We start from the raw sequence: 19,659 nt of genomic DNA, 5'->3' as shown, positions 1-19,659 counted from the left end.
TGGGGAGTGAATCAGCAGATGGACGATTTTTCTCTGTGTAAATCCTTGTCTGTGTAAATCTGACTTTCCAATAAAAATAAAAAAAATATCTTTTTAAAAACTGGTAAGTAATGTTCCCTCATAGTGAAAACAGAGTTTTTAAGCATAATTGCAAAGACACTGAAACATAAAGTAAATGCTGATAGCTTAAAATAAGTCCAAAGTTAAATTCTCTCTACACCAAAACACCTAGTAAAATTAAAAGGCAAATGATAACTTTGAATTATATGCTTCATCTATGACAGGCAAAGCTTAACACCCTTGATATTTATAGATCTCATGAGTCCGTGGTTTAAAAACAAAAAGGAACAGACATACCAACAGCAAACACATCAAGGGCAGAGATATGCAAGTATATAAACAGTCAGTAAACCTATGAGGAAGTGATAATTCCATGAACTTCTTCTAAAAAGCAAATTTGAAAAGTGATAACATATATTTTTGTCTATGAAATTGGCAAAGAAAACAATTGACAACAAATAGGTGATTTTTTACACTGACATTTAGAGGGGCCATCAGGGCTTTCATCAGAGAGCAATCTGACATCACACAGGGGGGAAAAAAAAAAAACAACCTTAAAATCTTGCAGAGATTTTAAGCCCGAAATTCCACACCTACACATTTAACCTAAGCAAATAATCATGTATGCTTCTGAGGTTTCAGTAGCGTCTGGCCCAAGTCTCCCGGGATTAAACAGACTGCACAGAAGGACTTGGACTAGGGCCCTTGTGAGCAGATTTATTTGCAAACCTTACCCTGTCAACATCATAACTGGCACCTCTCGCTGATGTGACAGTGGAAACCACCTCCTTTGCAAAGCGCTAAGGTTTTCCACCCAAATAGCCTGTTGACCTCATCTCCAGCAAGCCATCTGTGACTACTATTTAGTTAGCCCTAGGGGAGCCAACTCGCTTTTGCTACCCTGCACCATTTATACAATCCCCTTATAATCCACTCTATGTGGCTCTGCATGTGCAGCCAGCCCATAATAGTCACCTTCTTCTGGCAATGTTGCTGCCAAGGATTCTGGGCATGAGCAGATGTGCCAGGTCTCCTGAGGACACTGTGCAGTCATGGTCCTGATACCATTCGGCTCTTGTCCAGCAGCAGTTAACTCTCTCACGCCCAACTCCTGTCTGACCAGGCACTTCACTGAAGGATTTCTGACTCTCATACTCTTCACAACATCCATCCCAATACATACACGTGCTGTGATCATAGCCTCTCATCCCTACCCAACTGAAACACACGTCACCTTCTTCATTCTAACCATACCCCTGTCCTTTCTTGCTCAATCCTTCTTACTGTAGAATAAAAGTTAATACTTTGTTGTTATATGAGTTTATAACAGTTTAAGATTAGAGGACCTGGTGCAATGGCTCAGTTAGCTAATCCTCTGCCTTAAAGCACCAGGATTCCTTATACACAGCGTTTCAAGCCCCTCCTGCTCTGCTTCCCATCCAGCTCCCTGCTTGTAAGCTGGGAAAGCAGCAGAGGATGGCCCAAATCCATGGCACCCTGTACCCACATGGGAGACCAGGTTGGAGAGGGTTGAGCTCTTTGGCTCCTGGCTTTGGATCAGCTCAGCTCTAGCCATTATGGTCGCTTGGGGAATGAACCAGTGGATGGAAGATATTTCTGTCTTTCCTCCTCTCTGTAGAGTCATGTTTCCAACAAAAATAAATCTTTTTAAAACTAGAAAAAATTCTAGTTGTTCAACTTAAGAAAATTCAAGAAATATCTCATGGCTCCTTGACACAATGGATTATTATTTGACCAACACAAAACAATGCTATAGAAGCAGGTGGATAACAAGAATGATATCCATTACCCATTGTTAAGGGGAAAAAATACAAAATAGGTTTCTTCTTTTTTTTAATAAATGACTTTTTTATTGCAAAGTCAGATATACACAGAGGAGGAGAGAAAGAGAGGAAGATTGTCCAATGATTTACTCCCCACGTGACCGCAACAGCCAGTGCTGCGCTAATCCAGTCAGGAGCCAGGAACTTCCTCCGGGTCTCCCAAGCGGGTGCAGGGTCCCAGTGCTCTGGGCCATGCTCGACTGCTTTCCCAGGCCACAGGCAGGGAGCAGAATGGGAAAGTGGAGCTGCCGGAATTAGAACCGGCGCTGATATGGGATCCTTGCGCATTCACGGCCAGGACTTCAGCCGCTAGGCCACCACGCCGGACCCAAAATAGGTTTCTGTAACTAAAGAATGCTCATCAAGTTGGCATCAGTTATATAGATTTTAGGTTTGTAGGAAAATAGTTGATATCTTCTACACGATATTAAGAAAAACCACTGTGTTTTTCACAGGTGATGTGCCTCAAATCTGTGTGTATCCTCTATCTGAAAAACTGAGTCATCCCAGCACAGCTGCAACTACAAGGCATTGGTGGGGCTCGTTTTGTCTCTAGCAGGTGTAAGGTGGGGGAACTGGGGCTGGAAAGATCAAGTGGATGTTTATTCTTCAGGAGTGCTTTGGCTATTTGTGGTCTCTTGTGTTTCCATGTGAACTTTTGTATTATCTTTTTTATTTCTGAGAAAAATGTTGGGATTTTGATTGGGATCAAGTTGAATTTGCATATTAGTTACAGTGATATGGATATTTTGATTATGTTGATTCCGCTGATCCGGGAACATGGTAGGTTTTTCCATCTTATAATATCTTTTGTTTCTTTTTAAAAGTTTTGTAATTTTCATCATAGAGGTGTTCCACATTTCTGGATTGGTTAATTCAAGGTATTTGAGATTCCTCTCCACTATTTTGAAGGGAACTTTACTTACAATTTCTTTCTCAATCATTTAGTTATTTGTGTATACTAGTGCCATCAATTTATGTTCACTAATTTTGTATTCTGGTATCCTGCCAAATTCTGTTATGAGTTCCATTAATCTCCTGATTGAATCTTTTGGTTCTCCTATGTACAGAATCATGTCATCTGCAAACAGGGATAATTTTAATGCCTCGTTTCCACTTTTAATTCCTTTGTTTCTCTTGTGTAATAGCTCTGGCAAGGACTTCCAATACTACGTTTCAGAGCAATGGCAAAAATACTTCCAGTTCTTAGTGGAAAAGCTCCAGTCTTTCCCCACTTAGGAATAATGCCTGTGGGTTTTTCATATATTGCTCTGATTGTGTTACAGAGTGTTCCTTCTATGCCTATGTTGCTTAAGATTTTAAGCATGAAGTGGTGTTGGATTTTATCAAAGGCCTTTTCTGCATCTTTTCAGATGATCATGTTGGCTTTTATTTTTCGATTTGTTGACATAGTGAATCACATTTGTTGATTTGCAAATGTCAAACCATTCCTGCATCCCAGGGATAAATTCCACCTGGTCCGGATGAATGATCTTCCTGATGTACTGATGGATCCTATTGGCGAGTACTTTGTTGAGGATCTTTGCATCTATTTTCACTAGAGATATTGGTCTCTCATTCTCTTTCTCTGGCTTTGGTATTAAGGTAATGCTGGCTTCACAGAGTTTGGAAGGATTGTCTCCCTTTCTTTGGAATAGCTTGTGGCAGATTGGGTTAAGTTCTTCTTGAAACATTTGGTAGAATTCTGCAGTGAAACCATTTGGTCCAGGGTTTTTCTAGAAATCTGGCCTGTCATTTTAGTAATGGGTTGTTTTTTGTTTTAGTAGTCATCAGTTGTCATTTTACTGGGATGTTCTCCATGTTTGACTTTGGTTTTGGTAGATGTCACTCCTTTTCTCTATCAAGAGAACATTTGTAATTTGTTATTTGTGGGGATGGTCTAAAAGAGGCAAAATCTTGAGTTTTATTTTACTGTGGAAGAATTTTATTTCATTTTCAAAGACAAAGGAAAGCTTTGCTGGTAAGTTATTCTGAGTTGACAATTTTTCCCCTTTAAAATTTGGAATATGTCGCTCCATTTGCTTCTGGTCTGTAGAAGTTCCTGTGAGAGGTCAGCTGTAAGTCTGATTGGGTTTCTTCTGTGTGTTAATTGATTTTCTTCTCATGTATATGTAAGAATCTTTTGCTCATGTTTGACTGATCAGAGCTTGATTAACATGAATTGTGGCAGAGATCACTTTTTTGGTCAACCCTATTGGGAGATCTGTGTCCCTCCTAGAAGTTAGTTCCTAAGACTTTCTCCAAATTAGGACATTTCTGTTTATTATTTCATTGAGTACATCTTTAAATCCAGCTTTTCTTTCTGTGCCTCTTGGAACTCTCATAACTCTTGTATTTGGTCTTCTAATAGTGTCTCTTAATTCTTGAATACTTTTTGGCTTCATTTAGTTTCACTTTCAGCTTTTTGATTGTTTTCTCATTGTGGCAGGAAGTATCTTCCAATTCTGAGATTCTTTCTTCTGCCTCATTCACCCTATTATTGAAACATTCCACTGAATTTTTAATTTGCTCCATTGTGTCCTTCATTTCTAATAATTCTGCTTGATTTTGTTTCAGTGTTTTATTTCTTGAGTGACATATTCCTTCAACTCTTGTATGTGCTTCTTGTTGATAAGAAGCTTTATAACAAGTTTTTAAAATTCTTTATCCCACATTTTCTCGATGTATTCCTCAGTTAAATCTGGCAAAGGATTTTTCTCCTTTGCAGGGGAAGCATCAGTAATATTCATTATGCCTTTGTCTCTTGCTCTTGGTCATCATATTATGGCTAGCAGATTCCTCTCCTTTGGGCTGGTCCGAGCTGTGTTGCCCAGAGGTGTACAGGTTAATTTTACTGACTGTGTTTGGTACCCCGGTACTTTGTTTACAGTCACTTATGCCACATAATTAAAAGGAACTCAATTACTTGAACCTTCTTTTCAGATTTTTTTTTTTCCTTTGGGGGTCTTACAATCTGTCCTTCCCTATATTATGCAAACCTCAATCACAGACACCATTAGATTTTTTTCTGCCATCAACAGGATTCTTCAACCTCCATGGTAGATGGAAATGACCAATGAAATTTTCCATTTTTATGATGGGAATTCTCTTTTTCACCTTGAATAGTGAAAAAGAGTTACTTCCAAAAATTATTGGAAAAGCAAGATTAAGTTTATTTGAGGTTCGGGCCTTGGGTTTGGGGGCAAGTGCCGCTCCTCACAGTGTGGCGGCTGTGGGGGGTGCCCCTGCCGGGTCAGACCCAATGCTGGGGGCTCACGCCAAAGACACTGCCACAAGGCAGTGAACGAGTCCTTGGCCTCCCCCAGGACCCAAGAGAGCTCTTTCCTCAGGGTAAGTGCACCATGAGGGAACTTGGGAACTGGGTTAAAATTCCTAGCTCCACCCAGCTGCTAATATCTTGGGGCTGGGTGAGTTTGGGAGGGGTTCGGGCCTTGGGTTTGGGGGCAAGTGCCGCTCCTCACAGTGTGGCAGCTGTGGGGGGTGCCCCTGCCGGGTCAGACCCAATGCTGGGGGCTCACGCCAAAGACACTGCCACAAGGCAGTGAACGAGTCCTTGGCCTCCCCCAGGACCCAAGAGAGCTCTTTCCTCAGGGTAAGTGCACCATGAGGGAACTTGGGAACTGGGTTAAAATTCCTAGCTCCACCCAGCTGCTAATATCTTGGGGCTGGGTGAGTTTGGGAGGGGTTCGGGCCTTGGGTTTGGGGGCAAGTGCCGCTCCTCACAGTGTGGCAGCTGTGGGGGGTGCCCCTGCCGGGTCGGACCCAATGCTGGGGGCTCACGCCAAAGACACTGCCCCAGGGCGGCCAGTGCACCATGTGGTGCCAGGGTTTGCCTGCTGGCCGCCCGGCGGCAAACTCTGTGGTTTTTTAAGATATGTTTGCTGCCTGGGGACACCCATGACTAAGTCCAATTTTAGTGTAGGTGAGTAATGAATCTTGGGTGATTCCCAGTGACAGGGTCATGGAAGTTTTAGGCATGCATGGGGACTGAAACCTGGTGGTTTTGAGGGAAGTACCCAGGAGACAATTTCGGTTAGACAGATATACCGGCCCAATTAGGAATACAGAAATGGCCTGTTAGCCTAGAACATCACTTATCATCACACACCAGGCCACACCAATGCTATGGATGGGGGCCTCTTTGGCAGTGATGGGTACCATTACCCAATTGTTTGGTGGAGTGGTGGAGTGGTCACATTTGTCAGGGTCAAGACTCTATCCAGCACGTGAGAGAACTTGGTCTGGGGGTAGATTCTATGGGGTTGTGTGGGCCCAACCCTGTGGAAATACAAGTTCCCCTGGTTAGCTCGCAAGCTGGGGTTGGGATGGACTAAGCTAGATGTGACCTTGCCACCTGCCATCACACATGGGTGCAGGAACCCAAAACAGTCAGGGCAGGTCAAGGCAGCAGCACCTGAAAGTGCATCCTTTAACAGGATGTGGGGTGGGCCGTGCTGCCACTGGAAGGGGACAGAATGGGCAGGGCTGAACAAACCTTAACTCACAAGAAACAACAGAAATCAGGTTGGAGCACAGGTCATGCCAAGTAGGTCCTTGCACCTACTGATCTGCGTAAGATGGGGATGCAAACCCACAGCATTTAAGGGGACAGGACAAGTGAGGGGCTCTACCAAGTTGAATCAGAGCAACCACTGGCCTTCACGAGATCTAAGGCTGGGAATAGGCCCAGTTGGGCAGCTAAGGGGATACTCTAGCTGGGTTGAGTTTCCCACCAATGAGCGCATGGCTGTAAATGGGGCTGTGTTCCAATCAGGATACGAGTGTAATCCCACTTGGCACAAGTGTGGACTGGGAATGGAAGCACCAAGCACCAAGCTGGGCCAGACTCCAACACCATCTGGTGCTCTGCAGGACCAGGGGAAATGTATGACAGACTAGGCTTGGTCTCAGCTCTTACTGAACCATGTGTAAGCTGTATGGGGGTATGGAAGAGCCATGGCTGGGTTGAAACATCCAACAGCAAGAACCAGATTGGGTTGAAGAACAGTCAGGAAACACCACTGTTCCTGCTAGGACAGCAGGTGAACTGAATAGGGCTGGCTCATGGACCCACTGGTATGCGCGAAACCTGGCAATGGGAGAGTTTCTGATGGAGGAGCCTGGGCAACTCCTCTGGAAGGACACAGTCCCTGCAGGTAAGCACAAGAAGCACAAAAGGAAACAGCCCAGAACAGGCTATGGAAATTATCCCGCTGGTATACACATGGCATGGATTGGGGGCAGACCAGGCTGAACCTGTTCACATCACCCACTGGTGAGTCCGAGCGCCAGAACAGAGTGTGGGTCGACCCAGGTTCGGTTGCGACACATACTAGTACACAATAAAGAATGCCAAGGTGAGATGAGCCATACCAGATGTGCTTGCAGTGCCCAAACAGCACATGTGATAATCAGGGGGAGGAGGCAAAGCTGACAGGGGAACATGGGCTCCCCTGCTGGACAACTACTTCCATTGGAAAGCATGAGTCGGGATGGGGGCAGATCAGAATACGCAGGGCTGTAACACTTGTGGGCCTCATGTGGACTAGATAAGGGAAGGGCCATGGTGGGCTGACTGTTCCGACTGGTGCAAGCAAAAACTAGAGTGGGTGAGGGTTGGTTGGGCTAGCTGCAGTACTAGCTGGCAGAGGCTGGCACTGGGAGCTAATTTTGTCAAGTCAAATGCCAGAACTACCTGGAGAGTGCATAATCTGGGAGTGAGTGTGGCCTAGAAGGGAAATAGTGGGCACTTTCCTCGGGGCTACCACTCTCATTGGACAGCATGAACACCAGGACAGGGGCAGGGGTGGCTGTACAGAAGAGCACCTGCCAGTAGGTGTGTGGGCTGGATAGTAGGTTGGTTGGGTTGAGCTGGGCTTCAATGCCCATCGACATGTGCGAGAGCTAAACGGGATGTGGGACAGACTTGACAAGCCTGCAGTGCATACTGGCAAGCATGGGAACCAGGGTAGGGGGCAGAACTGGTGGGGGTTACGGGGAGTCGCCCCAACTAGGCTGCAGCTCCAACCAGTTTGCATGAGGACCGAGTATGAAGTGGGCAGGATCGAACTGGACTACAACACCCGTTGGTTCACGAGGAAGACAGGGCTGGAAACAGAACGAACCCAGCAATCCCAACGACCAGCATGTGCATAAGCCGATTGGTGTGACAGATGGTGTCGGACTCTGTACTAGCAAACTCGCGCAAGAATCAGGCCTGGGATCATCTCAGATGAAGTTTCTTTGGAGATCCCTCCAACTGAACTGCTGATCTTAGAACCCCAACCATGAAGAGACTGTCAGCCAGTGGATTCTGAATAGGATTCATTGTGATTGGAACTGAGAGACTGGCAGCAATCCAGAACTGATGAACTATCAAAACTGTATGAGCAGACCCTCAGAGCCCGCCTCCCATTGGGGATCTGGGATGGGTGGGAGGTTGGCTGGGGCTTTTCCCTTTGTTTTTTTCCCTCACCCCAGATAAAGAGAAAAACGATATTGGTGTGAAAACAATGGTATTACCCACTTTCACCCTGTAGCCCTTGACCCTTTGTTCACTAATCAACTAAGTAAGATTATTAAAAAATAATTTTAAAAAAGTTTATTTGAAAGCAAAATAATTTTTGAAAAACAGTTATGTGAGGGTCCTTCAAAGATGTTAATGAAAACATATATTAGGAAAAAATTCTACATGAATTTATTCTGTTCTACATGGGCTTTTTACAGTGCTGTCATATTTGTAGATCGACTCAGACAATACTGTGACAAAATGGTATGATGAAAGATATTAGTCAAGTATCGTAGGGCCACAGACCTGACATCCTACAGGTTTCACCCAAAATAGGTTCAAGTGGCCCCCAGACCTAGCAGCCAGCAGATTCAGAACCCCACTAGTGTTATGTTGAATGCCATTTTGTATACTGGGGCAAAGGCTGTGGGGCTGGAGGGACAACAGAGAGTTGTGCATGCGCTAAGCTGGGAGTGAAATCACTTACATTTCAGCACATTGCACTGGTCCTACAGGGAAAACAGTGCTGACTTAACATTCTACAGATTCCACCCAAAATAGGTCCATGTAGCCTTCAGACCTAATGGCCAGCAGGTTCTGGCAAGACCAGCACCACCAAAACCCAATGATTTAGGACAACTGATGTCATTCTAATCCTGGGTACTGCTCAAACAAGGAGTGGGACAAAGACTGTACAGGCAATGGTGAGGCCACAGGATGACATCACAGGGGATGGAGAGTAGTGAGCCAGGAACTGGAGCTACAAAGATCATGGTGGAAGCCTAACACAAGATCCTGGGAATGAAACTCCCTGGAGGGAGACTTGGATTGAGTTCCTAGCTTCTGGTGTTGGCTCTAGCCTAGATTCATTATAGGTATTTGGTGACTGAATCAATAGATAGGACCACTCTATCTATTAAGCAAATAAATAAAAACATTAATCTTAGAAAGCAAGAAGGAATATAGGTCTACCACACTCAGCCATAAACACAATGAACTTATGGGAGAATAATGGTGACCAGTGAAGTAGAATGCTCATTATTTGAAATCATTGTTAGCCAATGTGTTCTTACATATACATTCTGGTGATAAAAAGGCTACTCTAGAAAAGTATAACTAGTGACAGGAAATCACCTATCCAACTGACAGAAGAAAGGTGATCAGTTTAAAGCAATAGGAATAAGCAGTCGAACCCCAGGGTCACAATGTCAGTCCTAAAATGTGATTGTTATTAAATCCCAGTGTTTAGAGCAGGGGGCCTAGCAGTAATGGCAGGAAACAGTACACCAAATAATCCATGAGTGAGGATAAAGCTGAAACTAGAAAAGAAACGATTCGCTAATCAACAGTCCAGATTCAGCACAATTCAGGGGGAAATGTTAAGTACCCTTTTTTTGCACCCACAGAGAAGAGTGGGAAACATTGGAACTGTCTATTGTCTTTTTTTTAATTTTGCTCCCCTGGCAAGGGATTGACAGTATTAGATACAATACACATCTGTGAGAATTCCATGACTTTGAAATCCATGTGCCAGAAAAACCTTCCCATGATTGGCTCAATCTATGTGAGACAAAACTGTGGCATGGTAACCACAGACATTGAGGTGTTTGAATTGGTAATAGGAAGTTCATACTAAGGATTCCTTGGTCCAGTGAAGACTGCTTTTAGAAGAACCATATTTCACAGGTCAAATAACTTATAAATTTGGAAAAGAAAAAAACTCCGAGTTTTACAGCTCAGAATTAAGGATAATTAAGATGATGCGAGAGTATTCTGAAGTCCAGGTATTATATATGCCCTGAGCAGCCAAAGCTGCTACCAGGTAACACATACTCATATGCATGCATTTCAAACTGAATGGCAAGACAACAGAATTTATGCACATTCTTTACATTTTATATAGGGAGTCAAATCATTCCAAACCTTATTTTTTCAGCCACCTTGCATATTTCTTTGCTTCTGATGTACCACAAGAAATAGAACGATATTTATGGCGTACTTGCTTAGGAATAAACTGATATATTGATACTTATAGGTAATTGTAGTTGTAAATTAGTTTAAGTTCCAGGAACAAATGGGAATATCAGTAGATTCAAAATTCACAGAATTAATGTTATTAATATGCATATTAAAATAAACATAAAAGCTATTTCACAGTTCAAAGTTTGCCCCAAAATTAAATGCATGTGTCATAAATGTTTTAAAGGCATTTTTGAAGAAATATCAGTTTTTTAATGTGACATTTACATTATTATTTATTAAATATTTATTTAATAATTTCTGAAAGAGTTTACAAAGTGAAATAAAGACAAGGAAAGAGAAAGAGGCCTTCCATCCACTGGTCTACTTTCTAGCTAGCCACAACAGCCACAATGGCACAGCCCAAAGCTAGGAGCCCAGAACTTATTCTAGGTCTCCCAAATGTAAAGTAGGGTCCAAGAACTCAGACTATTATCCACTGGTATTCCTAGGCCATTATCAGGGAGCTGGATCAAAGTGAAGTAACCAAGGTATGAACTGGGGCCTCTATTTGATGCTGACATCATAGGCAGCATTTTTATCTACTACACTACAATGCCAGACCTAAAATGTGATTGTTATTAAATAATGGAGCTATTAAGCATGATATGAACCTTGCTATATTTGTGAAGAGTCTTTAAAGAAATTCTTCAAATTCAAAGCAGTTTTACAAGATGTTTTAAGGTCTTATTCCCAAGACTAACTTCTTTGGAGCCTTAATTTCATTGGGATTGTCATCAACCAATCAATGCAGAAAATTTTCTCTTTTAAAAATTCATTTGGGGCCCAGCGGCGTGGCCTCACCTTGAACGTACCAGGATCCCATATGGGCATCGGTTCTAATCCTGGCAGCTCCACTTCCCATCCAGCTCCCTGTTTGTGGCCTGGGAAAGCAGTCAAGGACGGACCAAAGATTTGGGACCCTGCACCTGCATGGGAGACCTGGAAGAGGTTCCAGGTTCCCAGCTTCAGATCGGCGCACCAGTGGCCGTTGCGCTCACTTGGGGAGTGAAACATTGGACGGGAGATTTTCCTCTCTGTGTTTCCTCCTCTCTGTATATCTGATTTTGTAATAAAAATAAATAAATCTTTAAAAAAATTCACTTGGGGGCTTGGCAGCGTGGCCTAGTGGCTAAGGTCCTCGCCTTGATCCCATATGGCCGCTGGTTCTAATCCTGGCAGCTCCACTTCCTCTCTCTCTCTCCTCCTCTCAGTATATCTGACTTTGTAATAAAAATAAAATAAATCTTTAAAAAAAATTCATTTGGTTAAGATATTTGCATTCTGGGCTTGGCAGAGCAGCCTAGTACCTGAATTCCTCACCTTGAATGCATCAGGATCCCACATGGGTGCCAGTTAGTATCTCAGCTGCTCCTCTTCCCTTCCTGTGGTATGGGAAAGCAGAAGAGGATGCCCAAAGCCTTGGGACCCTGCACTCATGTGGGAGACCTGGGAGAATTTCCTGGCTCCTGACTTTGGATCAACTCAACTCCAGCCATTGTGGCCACTTGGGGAGTAAACCAGATCTGTCTCTCATTCTATCTGTAAATCTGACTTTCCATTAAAATTAATAAATCTTACTAGGGGGAAAAAGACTTCATGTGGAGGGCTCTCCTGCTGGACCACCCTCCCACTGTCTTGAGAGCGTGAGTTGGGAAAGAGGCAGACCAGACCAAGCAAGGCTACAATACCTGTGGGCCTCATGTGAGCCAGATCAGGGAAAAGCCATGCTGGGCTGACTGCTCCTACCGGGGCAAGCATAAATCAGAGTGGGTGAGGGTTGATGGGCTTTGCCGCAGCATCAGCTAGCAGATGCCAGCACTGGGGGCTAATTCTGTCAAGTTAAACTGCAGAACCACCTGCAGAGTGCACGATCCGGGAGTGGGAGTGGCCCAGTAGGGAAACAGTGGGCACCTCCCTGTTGGTTACCACTTCCACTGGAGAGCATGAAAACCAGAACTGGGGCAGGTGTGGCTAGACAGAAAGTGGTACCCACTAGCATGTGTGTCAACTGGATAGTGAGGCTAATTGGATTGAATGCCCATGGGTATATATGAAAACTGAATGGGACAGAGTACAGACTGGATCAATCTACTGTACATTACGGCAAGCATGGGAACCTGGGCAGGGGCACATGTGGTGGGGGTTATTGTGGGTTGCTCCAATTAAGCTGCAGTTCCTATTGGTTAGTGTGAGAGCTGAGTGTGTGGTGGGCAGGATCAGGCTGGATTCCAATACCCACTGGTTCATGTAGAAGATAGGGCTGGAAACAGAACTGACCCAGCAATTGCAATGACCAGCATGTACATAAGCTGATTGGAGTGACGGACTGTGCTGCACCCTGTATTGGCAAGCACACACGAGAATTAGGTCTGAGATCACCTCAGACAAAGTTTCTTTGGGGATCCCTCCAATTGAACTGCTGATCTCAGAACCCCAACTATGAAGAGAACTACAAATTCCATGGTCTGACCATGAAGTGCATGTGTCAAAGCTGAGCCTCCTCAGAAGCTCAGATGGAGCAGTGGACAGCATATCCAGGTGCACATGGAGGATATGGCAGTCCATCAGAACCTGCACAGGACACCTGGTATCACAACAGAAAATGGATGACAGCACAAATCGATCAACTATCCCAGCCATGTGTTGGCAGTGAAGATCTGGGCAAACGGAGACTCTAAAGTGAACTATGTCACCCAATGAATTCTGGAGAAATTTCATTATGCTTGGAATGGCGAGATTGACAGCAATTCAGAATTACTGAACTATCAAAACCACTTGAGCAGGACCCTCAGAGCATGCCCCACATCAGGGACCCTGGAATGGGTGGGAGGCTGAGTGAAGCTTCTCCTTTATCTCCCCATTATCCCAGATACAGGAAAAAGAGAGAGAGAGAGAATGTGGAAACAATGGTCTTACCCACTTCCCTATAGCCCTTGACCCTGTGTGCCCTAAATAACTATGTAAAGATTATCAAAATAAAATAATAATTGGCATATGCTTGCAATGGGGGAATCTCAACTGAACTTGAACTGTGGTTATACAACAAGGTGGAGGAATCCACCATGGTGGGAGGGCTTGGGGAGGGGTGGGGAGAATCCAAGTACCTATGAAACTGTGTCACATAATACAATGTAATTAATGAATTAAAAATAATAAATAAATTTAAAAAAAATAATAAGTGTAAGGGAAAGAGAAAAAAAAGACTTCCTGGTTTGATTTCTTACTCTAGCTCCTGACTAATGAAGATTCTGAGAGGCAGCAATAACTGCTAAAGGGATTAGACTCCTGTCGTCTGCATGGGAAGCCAGGATTGAGTTCCCAGCTCCTGGCTCTGACCCAGCCCAGCCCCCATTATTTTCAGGCATTTGTGAAGTGAACCAGCAGATGCGAATACTCTCTTGGTCAATCTCTCTGTCTCTCATAGACCTAAATAACTCAAAAGAATTAAATCCAACTTATCACTATTTAAAAAAAAAAATCTGCTGACTTACTTATTCCCTAAAAGCTTGTGCATGATTTGAAAAATAGAACCTTTATACGAACATGAAAATAAAAATAAACAGGCAATCTCAAGACAGACTTGCATTTTCCAGGTGTCCAACGATGCAACCAGGAGTTTAGAGATTTTCAAACCTTCTCAGTTGGAGGTGAGCACACTTGTCTCTGGAGATGTACTTCAGGAGCATGCTTCCCTCACAGATGGCCCCTGGCAGGGTAGCCATCTTATGTGCTTGACACCTGTGTTGTTAAATATAGCAGTCCATCATGTCCCACCCAAGGGCAAGGTACAACAACCAGCTCAGAAATTCCAATATTTGGGTACCCTCCAGCTCAGTTTTGCTTTTAGTTTGGGGAACAGGTGTGTTTGGAAGCAAGAAGATTGATTGGCTCTAGGAGGTGTCATGCCCCTCTGAGGAATTTTATTGTAACTCACTGTGTTTTCTCTACCCACTCCACCAGGAAGTCATCCAACAAAACTTATCCATTTCAAACGTACAACATGATGAAAATATTAGCCACATAGTAGCTGAAGCAAACAAATAACCAAATTAAACACAGATACCATCACATAAAATTAAATGACAGTTGGAGGGATTTATAATTGGGGAAACAAGCTATTCAACATCCAGCCAGTACTGAAACTGCTCATTTCAGAGGAATGTGGCATACCTTGGTTTTATTAGTGTGATCTTTAACCTTTTCATAATCCACATAAAAAAAACACATTAAAAATGCACTATCAGGCCTGGCACCATGGCCTAGCGGCTAAAGTCCTCGCCTTGAACGCGCGGGGATCCTATATGGGCATCGGTTCTAATCTTGGCAGCTCCACTTCCCATCCAGCTCCCTGCTTGTGGCCCGGGAAAGCAGTCGAGGACGGCCCAAAGCCTTGGGACCCTGCACCCATGTGGACGACCTGGAGGAGGAGGTTCCTGGTTCCCGGCTTCAGTTCAGTGCAGCACCAGCCACTGCGGTCATTTGGGGCATGAAGGATCAGATGGAAGATTTTCCTCTCTCTCTGTCTCTCCTCCTCTCTGTATATCTGACTTTGTAATAAAAATAAATAATTAATACAACTGCAATAGCTGTATTCATAGGAAATCCTGTAGCAAATTAATGAAAACTGAATTCTATTCATCTAAGCTAAAAATGATAAGAAGTCCCTAGAAAATTAGAAACCTACACTAATTTACTTTGCCAATTTTCCTACTAGAATAAACATTAACTTTTTGATACAAAATATTTGGTAATTTAATTGATACACCAGCACTGCCAAAACGAAAATAAGAAATGAAAATAATTGTCTAGCTATCCAAACAGGTGTAAAAAGAATTATGCTTGTTAGTTATCTTCATTACTGATCTATCAGTAATGTCAGCCCTCAGAAATATGTCATTAAATGCAAAGATACTGCAAAAAGTTCATGGAAAATGCTTATTAAGAACAAAGGCAGCACCATGATTTTTTAAAATTTACATCAGAAACACTTTTTTACAAAATCCATTTCCTAAGAACCTTGGAAATAAGCACAGACAACAGAGTAACACAGTCAACAGATAACAGAGTAACTGAGATCTGAAAAGGCATATTAAACTCCAAAAAATACTTGTAAATGGAAGCATACTTACTCTTTTGATATCCTCGAAGAGGATAAGCCCTGAGTTTTTCGATAATATCAGTAACGATCAAGGATGAGATCACCAGAGACACCGGCAGGTCAGGCAAGGTATCTGGTAATACATCAGCAGTACCATTGATGACCTTTTGAACCTGTTTTTTTTTTTTTTAACAAAAAGAAAATTGAGAAACACTAAATCATTGTGCTTTCTTTATTAGAAATTCTTTCATTAGTCTGAAAGCAGCACTGTACTAGTTATAAATACATTTGCTGAAAAAAACAGAAACTTGATTTTTACTTTCCTAGGTTTTAAGCCCCACAAGGTTTGGCATCATTCCTAAAGTTGTAACAACGGTTTGCATCAATGGAACAGTTTTTAATAAACACAAACCTTAGTAAATGCATATGTGAATATAATAGCAGCTCTTATTAACAATGCAATGAATAATTCTGTCTAACCCAAACAGGCAAGGAAACAAGCTTTGGTGTTGCAGGTCTTCCAAGAAGCAAGAGCCCAGGTAAACCCAAGCCCTGTAAGATTTGGGGACACATTTTTTATCTTCTTCAGGTATCTACAAAACACCTTTGGCAAATATCATATTAATGGTGAAATCTTAAAGGTTTTCCCTCTGGAAATGAGAAACAAGACGAAGATCCTGTCATAACCACTTCCATTCAACATCAGAAATTTTCACCAATGCAATAAGGTAAAACAAAGAAATGAGCAATATAAGAATCGGAAATAAAGAAAAATAAAACATCACTACTCCAAGATCATATGATGGTGTATGGAAAATGATCCCCTAAATAGGTGAATTGTTCCCAACACCAACACTAAGAGTTTTAAAATAATATTTTAAAAAATTATGCTGCTAAAAGCAATTTAAATCAATATTTCAGTTTTTGCAAAAAACCAAGCTGATTGTAAAATTTATATGGAAATTCAAATGGCATAAAACTCACAAAGAACAAAACAGACTTACTCTTCAGGATATATAACACTACTATTACAAATCTACACACAAATTAAGACAGCATGATATTAGCCTGCGAATAGAAAACTGGAAAATGGACAGACCAGAAAGCCTAGAGTTTAGTCCATGCACACCTGATTAGTATTAACTAGGGGAGCACTTCATAGAAATGTGCAAAAGATAGACTTCTAATAAGTCATGCTCAGTCCACTAAATGTTTTCTGAAAAAAAAAAAAAAAACATAAAGACTAGTGATCACTTTTACAACACACAAAAAAAATCAGTCCTGGCTGGATTTTTAATGTAAAAGAAAACGAAAGGACAATATACAGCCTCTGGATATTACACAGGGGAATATCTAAGAATTTGAGGTACAGATTCACAGTGAGACAAAATCTTTCCAAAGAAGTACACAGAAGCATTTGGATACAGGGAAGGAATTGATAAATTGGGTTACGTTTTTTTTAAAAGATGTATTTATTTTTATTGGAAAGTCAGATATACAAACTGGAAGATTTTTCAGTCCATTGATTCAAAGAGCTGATTAGAACTGGTGCCTGTATGAGATTCTGGCACGTGCAAGGCAAAGACTTTAGCTGCTAGGCTACCACGCCAGAAATTGGGTTACTTTTATATTAAGAATTATATCACTTCTCAGCCTTTTGGCTAAGATTAAGTGTTAATTAAGAACTTCAGTTCATCAAAAGACACCATTTGAAAGGATGAAGGTAAGTCACAGAGTACCAAAATATTTGCACCACTTACACTCCACAAGGGCTTGTAAATGTGAACATATAAACAACTCTTCCAAATCCATTTAAAGAAGGTATTCAACACAGTAGAAACATGTGCACAAGGAAAAGGTGCACAACCTCTTTGGTTATTGCACTTGTAAATGCAATTTAAAGGTAGAATGAGACTCAGGAACTCAACCCACCAAAATAAAACAAGCAAAACATTCAGAGTTTTAAGTGGCTGGGGAATATACAGAGCAACAGGAATGCCCATTTTCGACTAGTAAATGTTGTACTGCAAAATCAGCACGCTCCTTAAGAAAGGGCTTGGCATTATCTGTTACAGCTGACGATTTGACTGTTATGACTTCATTGGTTCTACTCCTGGGTATTTAGCCAATTGAAGGCTTGCGTATGTGTAACAAATAACATGTTTAAGGATGCTCATGGGAGTTTTCTTTAAAATAGCTCAAATTAGAGACAGCTAAAATGGCCATCTGAGTAGAACTAATAAATAAATTGTGATATCTCCGTAAAATTAAACTCTCTATAGCAATAAAAATGAATGAACTATAGTTAAACATAACATGGAAGATCCTCTCAACTATACTTTTGAATAAAAGCAGGTATAAATAATATATCTGGCATATAAATGACATATCACATGTATGTATCATCTTTTCTGATGAGAAGTTATAAAACAAGCGAATTAATCTGTGGTATTAGAAGTCAAGACAGAAGTTACCTTTGGGGAGGATGGAAAATCAATCATTGTAAGCAGTGTGGGAGGGTAGACTGCCAAGTTTACTATCTTAATCTGAGCAATGCTTAACAAGTGTTTGTTTTGTGGCTTTCCATTGATATTGCACATTTCTATCTCTTTTAGGCACTTTGATGTTCCACACTTAATTGAAAAATTAAATTGAAGCAATGAAAGAAAGACATGTAACAAAGAATGAGATCATAGGAAAACAAAAAAAAAAAGGTGATCAAATTCCAGATATACCATCATTTTATGATAGTAGAGTTCCTTGAATTGTTGTAAACTGAATTTCTAAAGCTATTGGGAACCTCCCAAGTGTTTTACAAAGTCTTTGGGGAGGGAGGAGGTTTTAAAATTGCGTATCTAGGTAGAAATATTTCAGCTTGTTTGATGCATACTGCAACTCTATAGTTAGCAAAGATATCCTGCATATTTATGTTTTATGCTAATTACCCTAAACTAGGTCATATATTAACAAACATGTTAATTCTTATATCATACATTACATAGCACTCACCTCTTTCTCAACACTTAGGATACTTTTTCATATTGCTTACCCCCCCCGATAGTATATAATTATTGAAGGTCAGAGATTCTATCATATTTCCCGAGCATTCTATACATAGTACCAATACAGAACCTGGCTTATTGCTCAACACATAAATGAAATATCACAAAATAATTTAAATTTTGTACTTTAGAGAAACAAAAATTATGTTTTTCACAGTACCTTGCAAATTAATTAGATTAGTAGAGTTCTGTTCTTTGACCTTCATGGATAAAGTTCTTACAGCCTGGAAATTTTGCCTGTACTATTCCTTCCCATAATAGCCATTTGAGTCCTTCTGAAGTCATGTGCAGCCAAAACATAACTCAATATTATTAGCAAAAAAAAAAAAAATACCAAGAGCAAATGATTTGCCAATCGACATAAAAGCATTTGAAGTCTAAATGGTTGTTTTCCATTTAGAACTGAAGACAACTATGAAAAACATCATGTTGGTATAAGAAATGAACATACATCAACTTTCAAATTTATCACTTTTTATTATTTTGGAAGAAAATCCCATCTAATACACACACTCAAAAGTAACAGTAACAAAAACTGCTGCTAAACTTTCCCAATTATATAGGTCAGTGATCCCAGTGTTTTAAATAAATGAAAGGCCTTCAGAAAATGTTCATAGCAAATGTGTATTTGAAGAAACTACACAGGGCCCGGTGCCGTGGCCTAGCGGTTAAAGTCCTCGCCTTGAAAGCCCCGGGATCCCATATGGGCGCCGGTTCTAACGCCGGCAGCTCCACTTCCCATCCAGCTCCCTGCTTGTGGCCCGGGAAAGCAGTCGAGGACGGCCCAAAGCCTTGGGACCCTGCACCCGCGTGGGAGACCCGGAAGAGGTTCCAGGTTCCCGGCTTCGGATCGGCGCGCACTGGCCGTTGCAGCTCACTTGGGGAGTGAATCATCGGACGGAAGATCTTCCTCTCTGTCTCTCCTCCTCTCTGTATATCTGACTTTGTAATAAACTGAATAAATTAAAAAAAAAAAAACCAGCCCTGATTCATCCTAGCTGTTGCCTTTAAAAAAAAAAAAAAAAACAAAAGAAACTACACAGT

General features: G+C 41.8%; 1 protein-coding gene and 1 long non-coding RNA gene across 2 annotated transcripts in view; one reads left to right on the top strand and one right to left on the bottom strand.

Moving 5' to 3' along the window:
- Window positions 1-19,659, bottom strand: part of TMEM236 (transmembrane protein 236) — a 46,844-nt gene that overhangs the window by 11,794 nt on the left and 15,391 nt on the right. The window contains exon 3 of the mRNA XM_058669300.1: window positions 15,585-15,726. Within this exon, the coding sequence (XP_058525283.1) occupies window positions 15,585-15,726 (142 nt within the window). The remainder of the gene's footprint in view (window positions 1-15,584; window positions 15,727-19,659) is intronic.
- On the top strand, window positions 2,193-18,482 carry LOC131481252 (uncharacterized). Its single transcript, XR_009246185.1, has 3 exons — window positions 2,193-2,295; window positions 16,042-16,092; window positions 18,169-18,482. It is a non-coding gene; the product is annotated as an uncharacterized LOC131481252 (long non-coding RNA).

The sequence above is a fragment of the Ochotona princeps genome, chromosome 10, assembly GCF_030435755.1.
Source record: "Ochotona princeps isolate mOchPri1 chromosome 10, mOchPri1.hap1, whole genome shotgun sequence".
Classification (NCBI taxonomy): Eukaryota; Metazoa; Chordata; class Mammalia; order Lagomorpha; family Ochotonidae; genus Ochotona; species Ochotona princeps.
The sequence above is the reverse complement of the archived record's forward strand: the minus strand, read 5'-3'. Positions and strand labels throughout refer to the sequence as shown.